The following is a 16,014-nucleotide window of genomic DNA, read 5'->3' on the forward strand; positions in this document are numbered from 1 at the left end:
CTCCTGCAGGTTTTCTTATTGGTAAGAAAATCTAGACTAAGCTAAACTCAGCTGTCACCATGTACTGAAATCTTCAGGTTGCTCTGACCTGAGACTCTGGAGTCTTGGCCACTAGGTCAGTACTTGCCGCAGGCTTAAACACTCACCCTTGCCATGTGACGTCTCAATAACCCAGGTGCAGTTCAAGTTGTTGGGATAAAAATCAGGAAACCCTGGCGACAAGATGGTGCCACTGGAGCCTTGAATGAAGCCACCACAGAGAGCTGTAGGAGTGCAATGGGCAGAGGAAGTCAGAGTATCCCAGAGAGCTTCCCCAACCATCCTTCATGCCCCCCCCCAAAAAAAACCCCACCAACCTCACCAATGAGTGTTGGGGAGTTAGTGAATCAGGCTCCTGGCTTATGAGAGCAGGAAAAAGAATCTGCTCTTTATCGCCCCCTACTGGTGTGCCTCACCTTCACAGCTGGGCAGGGCACGACTCCATTGGAAATTTGGCTCACACTCCAGGGGCTCCCCATCACTTAATGTGTAGCCCGAGTCACAGCTGAAAGTCACCAGAGCACCCACATAGAAGTCATTTCCATGGCGTTGCCCATTGACGGGGATGCCTGGGTCCAGACAGTGGTCTGACTGTAGTGTAATAGCTGGAAAAGAGAGGCCACAGCTGGGAACAGACAGCATGTGATATCATCAAGGAGGGACCCCATCTGGCTTATAAAGGGAGGGAAGACAGAGCTTTAGTCTACAGAGACAGAAGTTGCCAGTTACCGACTCATAAAATGTGGCCCTTGGTATTCATGTAGTGGGGAGTGAAGGGGGGCATTTGAGAGGCCTAGCTCTCAAGCTGGCTCACACATTCAGCCCAGATCTACTGAATATTCACTCTGGCTTAGGCACTATATCAAGACTTTGTGACAAAGCATGGGTAAGCAAATGACTTTGAACTCAGGACAATCTCAAGCCACAAGCGTGACACTTCCTAATTTGGTCTGGAAGGTATTGACATGAGGTTAACCTTCTAAATCAAGGAAAGGCAAATGGAGATGATGAGAGAAGACAGATGTAAGGAAGATGTCAACTGATGTTAAGTTCATGGCCAGTCAAACCCTTGACCCCACAATGTGGGGTATGGCAGCAGCCAATCATTTGTAGACAGAGGAAGCTGGGAGGTGTGCACATGAGACCTGGCCTGAAGGTCACGAGCAACCCAGTCCCCATGTAAGAGAGGCTGAGAATGATGTTTCGGATGGCTAGGGCTGGGCCCATGGTTGGAGCACAATCAGGGGGCCTTCCCTCAACCCAGTCAGTCTGGTTGTCCGCCCACTGGGACTCACTCTCATAGCGAAGCTGGAAGCCGATGTCCGAGTGACTCTTGTCGGTAGAGAAGAGGAGGTAGAGGTAGTTGCTGGTGCTGATGAGGAACTGGGGCACCTGGGTGCCATGGTAAACGCCAATCAAAGGTGCCGAGTATGTCCGTCCATCTCTCACTTCCAGGGTGTCATAGTTGACCTCAGTTTTAAACCTATCAGATGATGCAAATGGAGATGTTTTAAGAAACCCAAAGCATCTCATTTACCCTGCCTCACCCAGGGCTCCAGGCAACCAGACTTCAGCAGACAGGATATTTTAATATAATTTGCATACATTTACTAATCATATGGAAGGACTTCCTCTACTGCATTTAACTCAACTATCCCCTCCATCCTAGGAAGCACACTCACAGTCCTCTCTAGAACATGGTCTAGAATCCATCTTAAGATGCAGAGACAAAGGCTTCATGGGATTCAGAATGTTCTAGACTAGGGGTTTCATCCACCAAAGCCCCAGGATCAAATCTGACCTTTGGCTTAGAGAACTAAGACTAACTTGTACATTTATAGAAAAGATGGTTAAAAACCCAAAGCAATGGAGGTGGTGCAGCAGAGGCACACACAGGCAAGTGGCCCATGGAGGACAGCGTGTTGTGTTTCCTATGCCACTCTTCACGGGACAGTTGGCAGACTGTGAATTTCATGCCGTTGATGCTCCATCTGGAGAAGCTCTGAGTTCACATCTGGGAGACTACTTTCTCACCAAAGGGCTTAATTAGAGCCTAGGAATGGAGGGAACACTTGAGCAGGGTTTAGAACAGAGGTTGGGGAGCACTCCTTCCTATGCTGAGATTTTGTGGGCTCTGTCTAAATTTGGTGGCATCTGATGGCGCCTACTTGCCATCTCTCTTTAAGGGGATAGTAAAGGAAAGGGTTCGGGGCCCAAAGTCATCAGACACTTGCCTTCCCACCCCCAGGCACAGACTCCCAATACATCAATCAAACTCAAACATAAAGCCAGTGAGACAGTCATCCCCATGTCCTCCACCCTGCTGATGTCTTACACTCCCCCCCAACTTTGTCAGAGTGGAGGCATCATCTTGGCACCCCCCCACCCCCTTGGAGGCTGCAGCCAGCAGCACCTGTCGAATGTAATTTTGATGGGGTATCCAGGCTGGGCTTCGATCACCCAGGCGCAGCTCAGGGCATCCTTGTAGAAGCCAGGCCAGCCTGGAGATAGGATGGTCCCGCTGGGTGACGTCAGGTGACCACCACAGGGAGCTGGGGGAACAGAGAGAGAAAAGCAGATTTGTTGAGAGACAAATGAATGAAGAAATAAACAAAACCCCTCTCTATAAAAAGGTGTCAGCCAACAAGGACTTGTTTTGTTTTTATGGAAAATTACATAAAGTCTAAACTGTGAGCTTTGCCAACTGGGACCCTTATAGATGTGACCGGTTACATCACTGGCAGGTTTATAAAAGGCCTGAAGGAAAAGACTAAAAATTCTTTTAGCAAGGTCTGTTTGTCATTCCAGTGGGGCTAATATTTGGGTCACTGCTGCCTTTTTCTTTGTTCCCAACTCAATTGCCAGGCCTGAGGCAGAGGCATCAGCCCAGCCTACTTTCTCCCATCAACACTGGGGAGCTAGTGGCTAGACGTGGGGTCAGCTCAGGGCAGTGTTGAGTCTCGCCACACTATGAGTACTGTGTTGTTTGCCTTCTCCATCAAGCATGCCCAGTATTTAGTATAGTACCTGACACATAACTCTGCCTCCACGGTTGTTGGGTAAGAGAATGGATACAAGGATGGATGAATGAAGTGTGGGACAGGTGATTCTCAAGATGCTGGCTGCTTCATCCTACCCTGTGGCTGGCTTTGGTCCCATGGAGCATGTCATTGCCTCCTGCTTAGGCTCCTTCCCATGATTCCTTCCTCAGGACGCCATGTCCCCTAGCCTGTGTGATGGCTATCAGAGCTACTCCACTATTCTCCCTTCAGGACACATGGTGGGTTTCATTGGCATGCTAGGTCACATGACTGCTTTGGCCAACAGGATGAGAGAACATGAATGATACCTGTCACATCCATGTGGATACGTTCAGAGTCTCTCAGACACTTAGTTTAAAAAGTCTGCAATCTCAACTGGGGGCTGTTGGGACTGGGCGTTGTGTAACAGGGTGATGTTCACACTTGCCCAAGCTTCCTGAAGAGTGTGACCATACTACCACCACACTAAGGCCGTTGTCATTGTCATGGCCACCCTCAGTAGCTGAGCGCTCATACCATCGTCAGGCATCTCCACAGTATGTGACCATATTCCTCAGACCATATTTCTCCCCACCCATGAGGCTGGTGCTGTGACGTCATAGGAAGCTGAGGATCATGAGGCTGAGGGACCAGCTTGGACTTGCAACTAGGCAAGGCAGCCCAGGAGCAAGTGCCACAAGGTAAGCAGTGTGAAGAGATTCCTGCTTCCTCTAGAGCGGCGCTTCTCAACCTTCCTAATGCTGCGACCCTTTAATACGGTTCCTAGTGTTGTGGTGAGCCCCAGCCATAAAATCATTTGCATAGCTACCTCGTAACTGTAATTTTGCCACTGCTATAAATTGTAATGTAGATATCTGTGTTCTCTGATGGTCTTAGGGGACCCCTGTAAAAGGGTCTTCAGTTCCCAAAGGGGTTGAGACCCACAGGTTGAGAACCACTGCTGCAGACCTACTAGAGGCCAGACCCTTCCTGAACAGGACTGAGGTGGAAATAAGGAGCTTTTTTCTTTGCAAATTCTTCTAGATGCTTCCAGGTCAAGATGTTCCTCATTGTCCCCTCAAGCTGAATTTTCCTCCTTCCTTCCTTCCTTCCTTCCTTCCTTCCTTCCTTCCTTCCCTCCCTCCCTCCTTCCCTCTTTCCTTCCTTCCTCCCTCCCTCCATCCCTCCCTCCCTTCCTTCCCCAAACCACTCCTTACCCCCTCCTCCCTCCCTCTCTTTTTTTTTAGATATAGGGTCTCTTGTAGCACAGGATAGCCTCAAATTCACTAAACAGCCACGGATGATTCCGATTCTTCCTCCACCTCCAGAATGCTGGAGTTGCAGGCATGTAGCTTCACATGCAATTTACGCAGTGCTGGGATTCAAACTTAGGGGTTTGCACATGCGAGGCAAGCAACATACCAACTGGGATGAATCCTCAGCCCAGAGATTCTTTTTCTAAAAAATAGCGTATTTTATTATTTTATGTGTATGAGTGCATATATGTCTGTGCATCATGTGTGAATCTAGTGCCTGTAGAAGCCAGAAGAGAGTGTCATATCTCCTAGAACTAGAGTGACAGGTGGCTGTGAGCACCTGTGTGGAAGCCGGGTTCCTCCAGAACAGCAGCAAGTGCTCTTAACTGCTGAGCCATCTTTCCAGCCCCAGCCCAGACATTCTTAATAGAAAAGTGTATTAGGACATTTAATTAACAGAGGAGATAACAACAGGAATGATATCAGGAAGAGGTGCCAATGCCTCCTGGCGCCCCACTCATTGGGTTGCTTTATTATGTCATCCAAATGCATGCCAATAAAGTTATTATCCCCATTTTACAGAGGAGGCAACCAAGGCCAAGGAGATTAAGATCTTAGATAAAAGACATTAAACTAATGAAGTCAGAGCTGAGATTTAACCTGAAGACCTCTGTCTTCAAATCTTCCTGTGGCACAGAGCACACCACTGTCAAACAGACAACTGAGCTGGAGGGTACCCAGCACCTGCCAGATGTCGGGGCTTAACATGGATTATCCTTGAGAAGACTGCAAAGCAACATGGCACATATGTTATTGCCTTCGTTCTATAGAAGGAGATTATTACCTTCGTTCTATAGAAGGAGATTATTACCTTCGTTCTATAGAAGGAGATTATTGCCTTCATTCTATAGAAGGAGATTATTGCCTTCATTCTATAGAAGGGGATTATTGCCTTCATTCTATAGAAGGGGATTACTGCTCTGATTTCTGTGAGTGGAGGCTTAGAGAAATGAGGTAATTGGATGGTGTCTATATAAAACACTGAGAACGAAACCATACACGGGTATCATACCCACTGTATCTCTGGCTTGCAAAACCCACCCATCATCTCACTGAATCATCTCCTACAGCACATGTGTGGGACCTCAGGGGCGGGGAGGGATGCACCGGCTGCTGTGCCCCAAAGGTCTCAAGTAGGATCTGAGTCTTGCCTCTCATTCATTCCAGGCCCAGCCTCTCTGGGTTGAGGCTGGATGCTAACCTCTCTGCTCAGCATCCAGGAAGCCCCAGGCCAAGGGCAGAATTGCATTCCCTGGCTGCAGACAGATACACAGAGCCCTATCTCAAGTGTAAATCTTTTCTGTGGTGGCCCCCATGTTCTTGTTTTTCTCTGCTCTTCTGTCACTGCTTTAGATGGCTAATCTCATCTCGAGCACATGTGATGGCCAACGGAGCTCTCAGATTGATCCTGCATTCTATTACTTGCATAGTCCAGAGTGGTCCATGACTGGAGAGGAGGAGTCCTAGATGCAATGCTTCTTTAGCAGTACAACTTCTGAACATCACTCAGACAGACAGACAGACGGCATCATCCTTCCTTCCTTTATGGTTCATCTGAGTAAGTACTAACATTTTAATATGAATTCAATTTTTAAAGCATTTTTGACTAAATGTATGTAGCACATCTCTATGCACATGTGAGCACAGATGTCCTTGATTCTATTTATTTGAAAACGACGTAATGTGAAAGTTAAGTTAGGGGCTAGAGAGATGGCTCGGTGGTTAGGAGTGAGTAGTGCTCTTGCAGAAGACTTGAGTTCAGTTCCCAGCACCCACAGGGGTGGGGGTGGGGGTTGGGGTTGGGAGACAGGTTCAGAATTACCTGTTAGCTCCAGTGCCCATGGATCTAACGCCTTCTACTGGCCTCTACAGGTACCTACACTCACATACACATATCCACACCTGTGTGCATACACATATCCACACCTACATGCATACACATATGCACACATAGGCTTGCATACACGTATACACACCTACATGCATACACATATACACAACTGAGATGCAAAAATGGAGCTTTAAAAAGTTAAACTGGTATTAAAGTGTTAGTAACCACTCAGATGAACAATCAGAGAATTGGTAAAAGGAGAATGTGGAGCACTCCCCAAGGGTAGAAGGGGTGCACTCAGAGCTTTACTTTCCCTGAATGTACATTGGTGTTTTGTTTTGTTTAATTTTGTTTTGTTTCTTTGGCAGATTTAACTCTGGAACTACATAATCACATCGAACAATTAAAAATGATTAAATTTGATGTGTAATTTCTAGAAACTTAAACTGAATAAAATACTACATTGTGTATTTACGTATAATAATCTAAAGAGATCTTAAAAGATAGTAATTTGATAGCCCATCCCTCTGAGGAAATGAGGATACAAAGAACAGAATGATGATGGTGATGATGATGATGGTGATGATGATGATGATGAAGAACAAGGATAAGACAATCTCAGTAAGCATGCTGCTGTTTGGAGCACCGTCTTCACTGTTCCGAGAGTCCTGGGTATTCATCACAATATGGGAAGTCAGCCACGTTAGTGTTCTGTGGGACTCGCATTTTTGAGCAGGAGTGAAAAGACAGCTGAATATAATATCAAGGAAGTTGAGGTTAAAAGAAGAAAGCTTCATTATTTGAAATGAAATGAATCCACACACATTTTCTTTGATAAAGCAGTTCCCAGCGGCGTTTACCGAAATGGCTTACAAACATGGCGTGAGTCAATAGTAATAAGCACCCTTTAGTATTCTAGATTCTAAACATCAATTTCCTTTAAAAGGTGCCTTAAAAAAAAACCAACTGATTCTAGGTCAGGGGCAGAAAATGTCAAGAAGAGGCTGGACCATCCTCAAAGTACTCCTGCTAACCAGGAAGACAATGTGAACATCAGTTAGCATGAGAACATAAATACACAGTAAATACACTGGCCTCGGATGATGCCTAAAAAGACCCAGCTTTGGAAGATGTTAGGGAGGCCATATGGCAATACAGAAATACTACAAATATATAAAAGAAAATAATTATTTCTTCAGTCTTTTCTTTCTGAACTATATCTTAGTGTAAGCCATGCTTTCTTCAAGCATTCCAGCTTGTAAATGATGGAACAATGAAGAGTTGCCATTTTTCAGTCTCTGGGCTGGGATCACAGACAGCCCCTAGTGTCCCAAAGGAGATGCAGTAGGACATTATGTTCCTTTAATGGAGATGCAAAATCTCACCTAATAAATGGTCTGGCAATTTAAAAAAAAATAGAGTCTATGTCTGACTAAGTATCTAGATCTCAGTGCCACTTAAAGAAACACAAGAGAGAAGGGATCTTGTTAACCAGCCACTCTGGGAAGCAACTGGCAGAATTCAGAGTGCACGGGGCTGGGAGACAGCTCAGTAGAGCGCTTTTTGTGCAAGCACAAGGACCAGAGTTCGAGCCCCAGCACACACCTCAAAAGCTGGGTGGATAAGTGGGACTCTGCTGGCCGGCTAACCCAGTCTCATTGATAAGCCCCAGGTCCCAATGAAAAATTCTGTCCAGTAAAACAGGTGGACAGCTCTTGAGAAATAACACCTGACCTATGTTGTATGAGAGACTGTGTAAACACACACACACACACACACACACACACACACACACACACACACACACACACAACCAGGTATATAGCTCCTGAAGAACATTTGAGGCTGTCTTGTCTCCGTGTGTGTGTGTGTGTGTGTGTGAACATGCACATACACACATATAAACCCACACTCATGGACCACACACATCTGCACACACATGTGCACCCTCATACTCATATACATACGGCATTCGTAGACACACACACGCATGCACATGCACATCCATACATCTTCTCATGTGCACACAAATCCAGAGTGCAAGAGATGTCTTAAGAAATGTCAGGAAGCAGGACCAGACTCCCGGAGATTGACTTGAGACCTGGCGGCCCGTTGTAAGGCATGCACTGGAAAGTCACTGTGAAGCTCTTATACAGCTGGTCTTTTATCTGTTAGACAGAATCACAGACATATCAGACTTTTCTTAGGGATGCAACACCATGCTCCAAGTCCATCCCAGAGCAGCAGTAGCTGGGATACAAGTGGGCTCACAACCCAAGCACGGCAGGGTAACAAATGGTACTTAACGCTGCAAAGGGAAGGAAGGGTCCTATCCTGATTAGGGGGTAAGGCTCTGGAACTGGACTGAGGAGAGTATCTGGGCCCAACCCAGTACCTGGCACAAAGAAGATGCTTGACAAACATGTGTGAAGGAAAGAAATACTGGTTGTAAGCTCAGCTACTTGGACAGGAGAACCTCCCTCCTCACATTCAAGGACCAGCTCCTGACACAGGATCCGAACTCAGGTCCTGTTTGCATGGCGAGGGTTTGACTGCCTGAGACATCTTTCTAGCTGCTGCAGCAAGTTCTTAAATAATTTTCCCACGGGAAATGAACTTTACTTCTTTTTGAGCTTTTAAAAAAGAATTTTACACTTTGACATGGTTTGAAACTTTTATGATAGAAACTGAATTATGAAAGAATTCACTGGAGCTCACTGGTCTCTCTCTCTCTTTTTCAACAAAACTCTGTGAGCCTGAATGTTTTCCTGCATCCAGTTGGAGAGTCTTTGTCTTTAATGAGGAGTTTAATTGTCTTAACTGTCATAACTGATACATGTGTCTCAGCACTGTCATTCCTTTATGCTCTCCATTGCTGAGACTTGTCTTTAGCGGGGGGCAATATGCTTCCTTTTGTTTTAATTTTCTACTGGGAAGTGAAAAATAGAAACCCTGCTTTTTGTTCTCGCTGGGAAGACTTTGAAGTCTTTCACGAAGACGTTTGATATTACAGTCTCTGTAGGGATATAATCCTAAAAGGGCAGCCCAGAATCTGGAAATGGATTCTGGCACCATCAAGTACAAGCTGGGAGGGTGCTGGGCAGGTGACTTGTGTTCCTGGCCATCAGTTGGGAAAATAACTATACTTGTTTTCCAGGGCTGCTGCTAGGCCACAATTGGGTGACACCTACCCAACACCTGTCACAGAAGGCTGTGGCTATTGGGTTCTTCTTTGAAAGATAGACAGGGCAGAGATGACCACAAGAGATATCAAGGCACTGCTAGGAAGCAGCCTCCTGTACCTGGAAATATTTCTTAGGACATGCCTGACTGTTTAACACACATAACTACAGTCACATCTGGCCTGGCTACTCAGGTACCGTCCACAGCTGCTTTTGAGTGCCAGTGACAGAACTGAGGAGATAGCGATCTTAGGTGTCCACAAGGTCGAAAATAATCCCTCTCTGGACCTTTGAGAAAACCTTTGTCCACTCCTGCCTTCAGGTCTGCAGGTGATGACCTTCCTCTTTCCCAAATTTAGAAGCCATTTCCTTCCTGTCTTGTCCTAATACATTTTCTCCAGACTGGAGTGGCTCTCAGAGTATATTAAAGGAACATCTCAAAGACTATTAGTGGCTGCATTTAATTGTCCACCAGGTGGGGATGCTTAATTAAAAAAAATACCCAGAAAAAAATAGAGACAAAGATGCCGATCAAGAAGCAGGTACAGACAGAGAGAAGGAGCTAGGTGATGTGGTGGGTTCCTGGGCCGTGGCTCTCTCTCCTGCTCTAAGATTTTAATTTTCTTGTTCTCAAACATATAACTTCCAAAGGGGAATCAATCCTGATCTGATTAGTCTGATTAAAAAAAAAAAAAAAAAAAAAGGTCAAAATCAAGTTCAAATAATACCAACTGCCATACATACTGAGTGTTCTCTGTCTGCTAGTCATGCTTACAGCAACCCAGCTGGGAGGGTCCTGAATCATCTATGCTTGGCCAATGTGGCAACTGAGGCACAGAAGGGCCATATGGCTTCCCTGGCGTGACTTGACTGGTTGGCTGTGAGGTGGGGAGTGTAGGTTAGCCAATGACACATTTTTCACTGGGGGATGTGGCTGGTTAAAAATTCATTAATTCACTCACTCATTCATTTGCTCATTCATTCATTCATCAAATAGCATTGTCTGAGTGTAGATCAGGTGTCCACACACTACAGGTATAAGGTTGTGAGCCAGGATGGTGTTCTAACTTCCTGGAGCTCACACACTGGTGGGAACACAACAGATACTGAGGGATGCTGGTTTTATGCTTGCTGTGACCCTTGAAAGATGGCTAACTTTTATCCTCCTCCCATTTCGTCTCTGCTTTACAGTTGGAAAATTAGAGGCTCAAAAGAGAAGCAGCTCATCAAGTAGTCTCTGGATGGCCCTTCCTATCTCACACTCCTGCTTGTCAGTTGGGAGGCTAAGCCCTCCTCCTTTATCCTCCTGGGGCCTCTCACTTGTGGGGTAAGGTCTGGGTATACAGGCAGATCTTTGAGGGTTCCATCCTCTGTCTATCACAGGAGATGTGCGGAAGAAGCTTTCTGTTCTCCCAGCCATAGCCCTTTCCTGTCCAAACAGCACCGTTGCCCTTAGTGTACCTTCAGGACATGCAGTATCCATCTACTGAGTCTCACTGAGCACTGATTCTGTGCCAGGCGCTGTGCTTGGCACACAGATTTGACATGATCCCTATCTCTAGGAGGTGTAATCTGTGTTTGAAATCTCTGCCGCCAGCTGGACCAAACGCTGGTCTGAGAAGTTTCAAAACTGCCCTGAGACCCAAGGCAGGGCTGGACAGATGTTGTAACAAGCCTGGCACTTGCTAAGAGCCATGTGTCTTCCAGTTGGCCTGTTCTCCATCACCTAGAGAGTGAGTGTTGGGAGAGCCCAGGAGGAATGACCATGTGGAGGAAAGGACAGCAGGCATCCTTGAGAGGCCAAACTCAAGAGTGCTGGCATCCCTATGTGTATGTGGGGCAAGCTGAGGGAGGCACTATGGACTCATTGGGACAGTAACTAGAAACCCAGCTCCTCATGGCTGTCCTTTGTGAGCTCTGAGCTGAAAGCAGCTGCATTTTGATGGCTGATATTCCAGAAGAAGTTTTTTTCCCAGTTTAATTTCTGTTCGCAACTCAAATTCCCTTGCAAAGTCATTCCATCAGGCCTCCTATCCCAGTATGAGAGCAAGGAGACACCCTGGGTCACTGGAGGAGAAGATGCATGAATGAAGAGATGGACCACAGGAGTTGGAGCAACTTCCTAGGCTCGCCCCAGCCTCTCAGACTGACAGCCACGGTCCAAACCCAGGAGCACTCACCTTCACAGCGCAGCACGGCGCTGTTCCACACCACACTGCCCTCCTTCAGAACACAGGTGATGGTCTCAGAGCCCTGCGTCCCGAGGAAGCCTTCATCACACAGGAAGGAGATGGAGCTGCCCAGCTGCAGGCTGTCACCAAACCGCTTGCCGTTAACTGGAACACCAGGATCCGGGCACTCGTTATGTCGGAAGGCTGGGGAAAGGGATGTCCAGGCCATGGTTAGACTAAGGTGGCACACAAATGGGTCACCAAAGACAAACGAGCTGCCAACAGTCAGGATCAAACCTCCATGCTTCCTCAAGAACTTGGCATCCTGAAAATGATGCTAGGTGTCCCAGTACCCGGGACCCTGTGGTTATGGCAAACAGAACCCACCGGGCATAAAACAGGCACAGATTAAACTTGATTTTTGGGCTGTCTGAACACATTCTAAAGGGGTGCCAACAGATTGGGCAGTGAACTGTGTTTCTCATGGTAACTAATTGTATCACATCAAAATTCTATCATAGAGATATGATTACTCTCCTTCACCAGAGGGGAAACTGAGGTTCCATGTAGTTTGGTGGCAGATCTGTCTTCTCAGTGTCAAATCCATTCCATGCTTTTCAAATTTCAGATGGTTAAGTGGTTAAGAGATCACGTATGCTGCGGGGGAGCTGGCTTCCAGTTCTGTGACACTAATAGACACTATGCATCATAAAGCAGGTGCCCTGGAATTAGCCCTGTCTGAAGCCATTGCCTTCATGTCCTTGCCTCATGCCAGGGCTGCTTCTCATTCTGCCAGGCAATTGATAATGCACTGAATGAGCAGGGGGGGGGGGGCTGAGTGATGTTGAACCTTGCCTCTTGTTAGCATGTGGTCCTGTACCATTTTTGTCATGTTATTGAGCCTCAGTTTCCTGACTTATAAAGAGTATTCCACATCTCTCTGGTCATTCTGAGACAGAAATAGAATGAACGCCATTAAGAACATGATGGGCAAGGGTTTGGTGACATCGTGTGTTCCCTGAGCCTGAGCCCATATCCTCCAAGCCCCCTGCCCCTTCCCTGCATGAAGGGAAACCCTTTCCACTACCATCTCTACAAAGAACATTCCTGGTCATCCTGCCTGTACCAGATGTTGGCTGGGAAGCCAGGGCTTATGGATGCTCCAGCTGTTTTAAGGACAGTGCCAGGCTCCACTGCTCCCTGAGAGTGTACCCTTTTCAAAAGGCTGATTTCCAGGCCTCCCTCTGACATGAAGACTGTTGTTTGAACACAGCAGGGCTGAAACTCCACACAAGGTCTAGGGCAGCTTAGACTCTATCTCCTGCCTGTCTTCATTAGGAACTAGGACCATGACATTGGTGTTGAGAGTTGATTAGAGTGCGAGGCTTAGAAGTCAACTCTATCAGTCGTGTGTGTGTGTGTGTGTGTGTGTGTGTGTGTGTGTGTGTGTGTTACACGCATGGCCATGGGAAGGACTCTGGGACTGTGAGAAATAACTTCTGAGTGGCTTCAATGGGCCTGCAGGAAAAGCCATGGAGGAAGCTCAAGGCTTTTGCCTCTTATGATTGTAGCAATGGGGCTCGGGCAAGGCAAGCTGTAGAACAGCAGTGGTCAACAGGAAGCCAGAATTTGGGGATTTGGGGATTTTAGGGATGGGGAGCTGATGAGAGAACCTGAGTGTAGTGACATTTTTGAGAGCTCTGGAATTTTGGATTCTTTAAAAAATACTATAAGAATGGGCTTTCATTTTAATCCCAGGTGTGGGATGTAGGGCTGCTTTGGGCTGTGTGCAGCAGCTGACTATGATCTGCCTCGTGCTTTAGTAGAAGCGTGGTTTTGCCAGCTACAGATAGTTTCTACGATGGTGTGATGTGTGGAATTCTGGGAACTTTTCAAAGGGTATATAAAGGCTAGGGCCCCAATAGTAGCTGTGAAAGAAACACAAAGGAAAGAAAGTAGATTCAGGGATCTTCCCCCCCCCTCGTTCTTTTTCTCCCATCTAGTGATAGGGGGTGAAACTAGGGGACAAAAAAGTGGGAAAAAGAAGAACCCACACATTAGCAAAGACCTGCTATATCTGAAGAACTTTCTTCCCTAGAGCCTCTCTGCTTCTAGCTGGGAGGAGGAGGTGGGAAAATCTGGGCTTTTTTATGCCCCCCTTTGAAACATCTAAGGAAATAAATGCTTACAGGCTCTGACACCTCAGAAATGAGTCTCTGGCCCACCAGATAGCTCTATGCTTCTTCCTGGGAACTGGGAACTCTGTGTGTGACCCAGCGGCAACTCATGCTTTGGAGCTGGCCTCCTGCACTGTTGATCCTCTATAGGCGCACCTCCAAGCACTCTCTCAGAAGAGGCAGTATGTACAGTCAACTGTGGCAGAGGGAGGACTCACTGCCCGAGTGATGCTGGTGACAGAGGGGACACTTACTGGTAAAGGTGATGTTGAAGCCCCTCTTCCCCGTGGAGTGGTCAGTCTGGAACTCTAGACGGGCCACATGGCCACTGCTGGTGATGGAGGAGGGGAGCTGATTTCCCGAGAAGGTACCAAGGACCGGGGCCTCAGCAGTGGCTCCATCTTTAATAACCAGGAAGTCGAACTGAGGTTCCACGTCTATGTCATTGAAGGCCAGGTGGATGCGGCTCTCAGGCCGGGCCAGGATAAGCCAGACACAGTGGAGATGGTTGCCGTAGTCTTCAGGATAGTTGGGAGACAGGACGATCCCAGAAGGACTGGTGAAGTTGAAGAAACAAGAAACTGAAACAGAAGAGCAATGGAAGTCAGGAGGCATCCTCCATACTTCGCAGGGGCCACTGAGGGCTGACATTGGAAACATTTTCTTAGAATGAACAACACCAGGGTTGGGCCAGACTGGCTGGGCTCAGGGCTGTAGGTAGGAAGCATGCTGGGTTCCATGCTGTGCATAGCATTGAAGTGTCCCTTTGGCCAGAGCAGATATAGTAAAGTTTCTTTTTTTTTTTTATTAGTCTCTTTTCTTTCAATATGCCCATCCTAGGCAGCTCTCACTGCCCCTGGTCCCTTGTTCTGGGGGAAGAAATTGCCATTCAAGCCAACTTGAAGAGGCACAACCCCTGACCCCTTCTCAGCTTGCTTTGTGGTAGTAGAAAAGGACATGGCTTAATGACACAGGGGTGACAATCTCCCAATAGAGAGAGGATCCACATCCATCTCTTTCTGCCAAATGTCTTTGATAGGAGATGATTCATGCCAGACCCGTAAGGACTCTAACCCCTCCAAATTAAAGCCACTCTATGCTGGTGAGCACCAAACCCTTTGAAGAACAGGGTGAGGGACCTGTGACAGGGTCTAGATGCTCTGCCCACTTCCTGTCATCTCTCCCCACTCTACTCCGAGGATCCACTCTTCTGGAAGCCTAGAGCCATCCTTTTGCCAATTCCTAACAGACCCTACAGGGGGGCTAAAGGGGGACATCACAATGCATGGAAAAGCGAACCAGTGTACAAAGCCGACGTTCAGAAGGGAATTGACAAGATGGAGAGACAAAGAATTGCAATAGCTGTGACAGGCTATGGGGGCATCTCATTATTGACAAGACTCCTTCTGTTACTCTAGGACAGTTCCGAAAGTCAAGCCAAAGTGCACTCAGAGGATCCAGATAAACAGAGCCACTGTGAAGATATAGGGTGCAGCATGAGAGAAAGCACCCAAGAAAGAGACCCTAAAAACTCAGCCCTGCTGAGGCTGTGGGAGCTCACACATGCACCCACACATGTACCCACACAGGCACCCACACATGCACCCATCGCTCATTGCCAACTCAGGTTGATGCAGTCCTTTTGGAAGGGAGCGTATGATTTCCTACTAAGAGTTGCGGACCACTCGAACACTCCCGGCTCATAATCTATAGAGATTAATTCAAAAGGAAACGAGGCACAGGGACAAAGATGTTGATGGTGACATAATTCTATCCCAGAGGAAAAATGCCAACCACCTATATGTCAGTCCAATAAAGGGAAGAAAATTACAGCCTTTAATGTGGCACGGTGTGAAGGCCATCATTAAAGTGATAAATATGGCCCCGTGGAAAGAGTGCTAACTATGGTTTTAAGTAAAATAGTAGGTCATAAAATTATACGTGTACTCTTGATGATAGCTATTAAATGCTTGTTTATATATGGGTAAAGATTGGACAGTAGCCCCAAATAAAAACTGCATTAGGGTTGTAGGTTTCTGGGTGACTTCTTTCCAAATGAAATTACCTTTAATTTTTGTGGCTGTAATGGTGGCACAGGCTCATTGCAAACAAACAGGACTACGAAGAGATAAAACTGAACACAGCAACTGTGCAAGTCCCCCTTTAACACTGATAGTTATGCATGGTGTTAATGATGCTGATACTCCGGGGTTAGGGAGGTGGCTCAGTTGGTGAGCATGATCTTATGAAGACCCGAGTTCACTCTCCAGCATCTCTG

The 16,014-nt window shown here is 46.9% G+C and overlaps 1 protein-coding gene across 3 annotated transcripts in view; it reads right to left on the reverse strand.

Annotated features, from left to right (window-relative positions):
• Nucleotides 1-16,014, reverse strand: part of Csmd2 (CUB and Sushi multiple domains 2) — a 575,537-nt gene that overhangs the window by 178,970 nt on the left and 380,553 nt on the right. For all 3 annotated transcript variants that reach the window (XM_076934176.1, XM_034502344.2, XM_076934175.1), the window contains 6 exons: nucleotides 13,991-14,317; nucleotides 11,569-11,763; nucleotides 2,453-2,591; nucleotides 1,335-1,522; nucleotides 456-644; nucleotides 147-263 (listed from right to left, as the gene is read on the reverse strand). In XM_076934176.1, coding sequence (XP_076790291.1) covers nucleotides 147-263; nucleotides 456-644; nucleotides 1,335-1,522; nucleotides 2,453-2,591; nucleotides 11,569-11,763; nucleotides 13,991-14,317 — 1,155 coding nt within the window. The remainder of the gene's footprint in view (nucleotides 1-146; nucleotides 264-455; nucleotides 645-1,334; nucleotides 1,523-2,452; nucleotides 2,592-11,568; nucleotides 11,764-13,990; nucleotides 14,318-16,014) is intronic.

Source organism: Arvicanthis niloticus, chromosome 5, assembly GCF_011762505.2.
Source record: "Arvicanthis niloticus isolate mArvNil1 chromosome 5, mArvNil1.pat.X, whole genome shotgun sequence".
In the NCBI taxonomy this organism is placed as follows: domain Eukaryota; kingdom Metazoa; phylum Chordata; class Mammalia; order Rodentia; family Muridae; genus Arvicanthis; species Arvicanthis niloticus.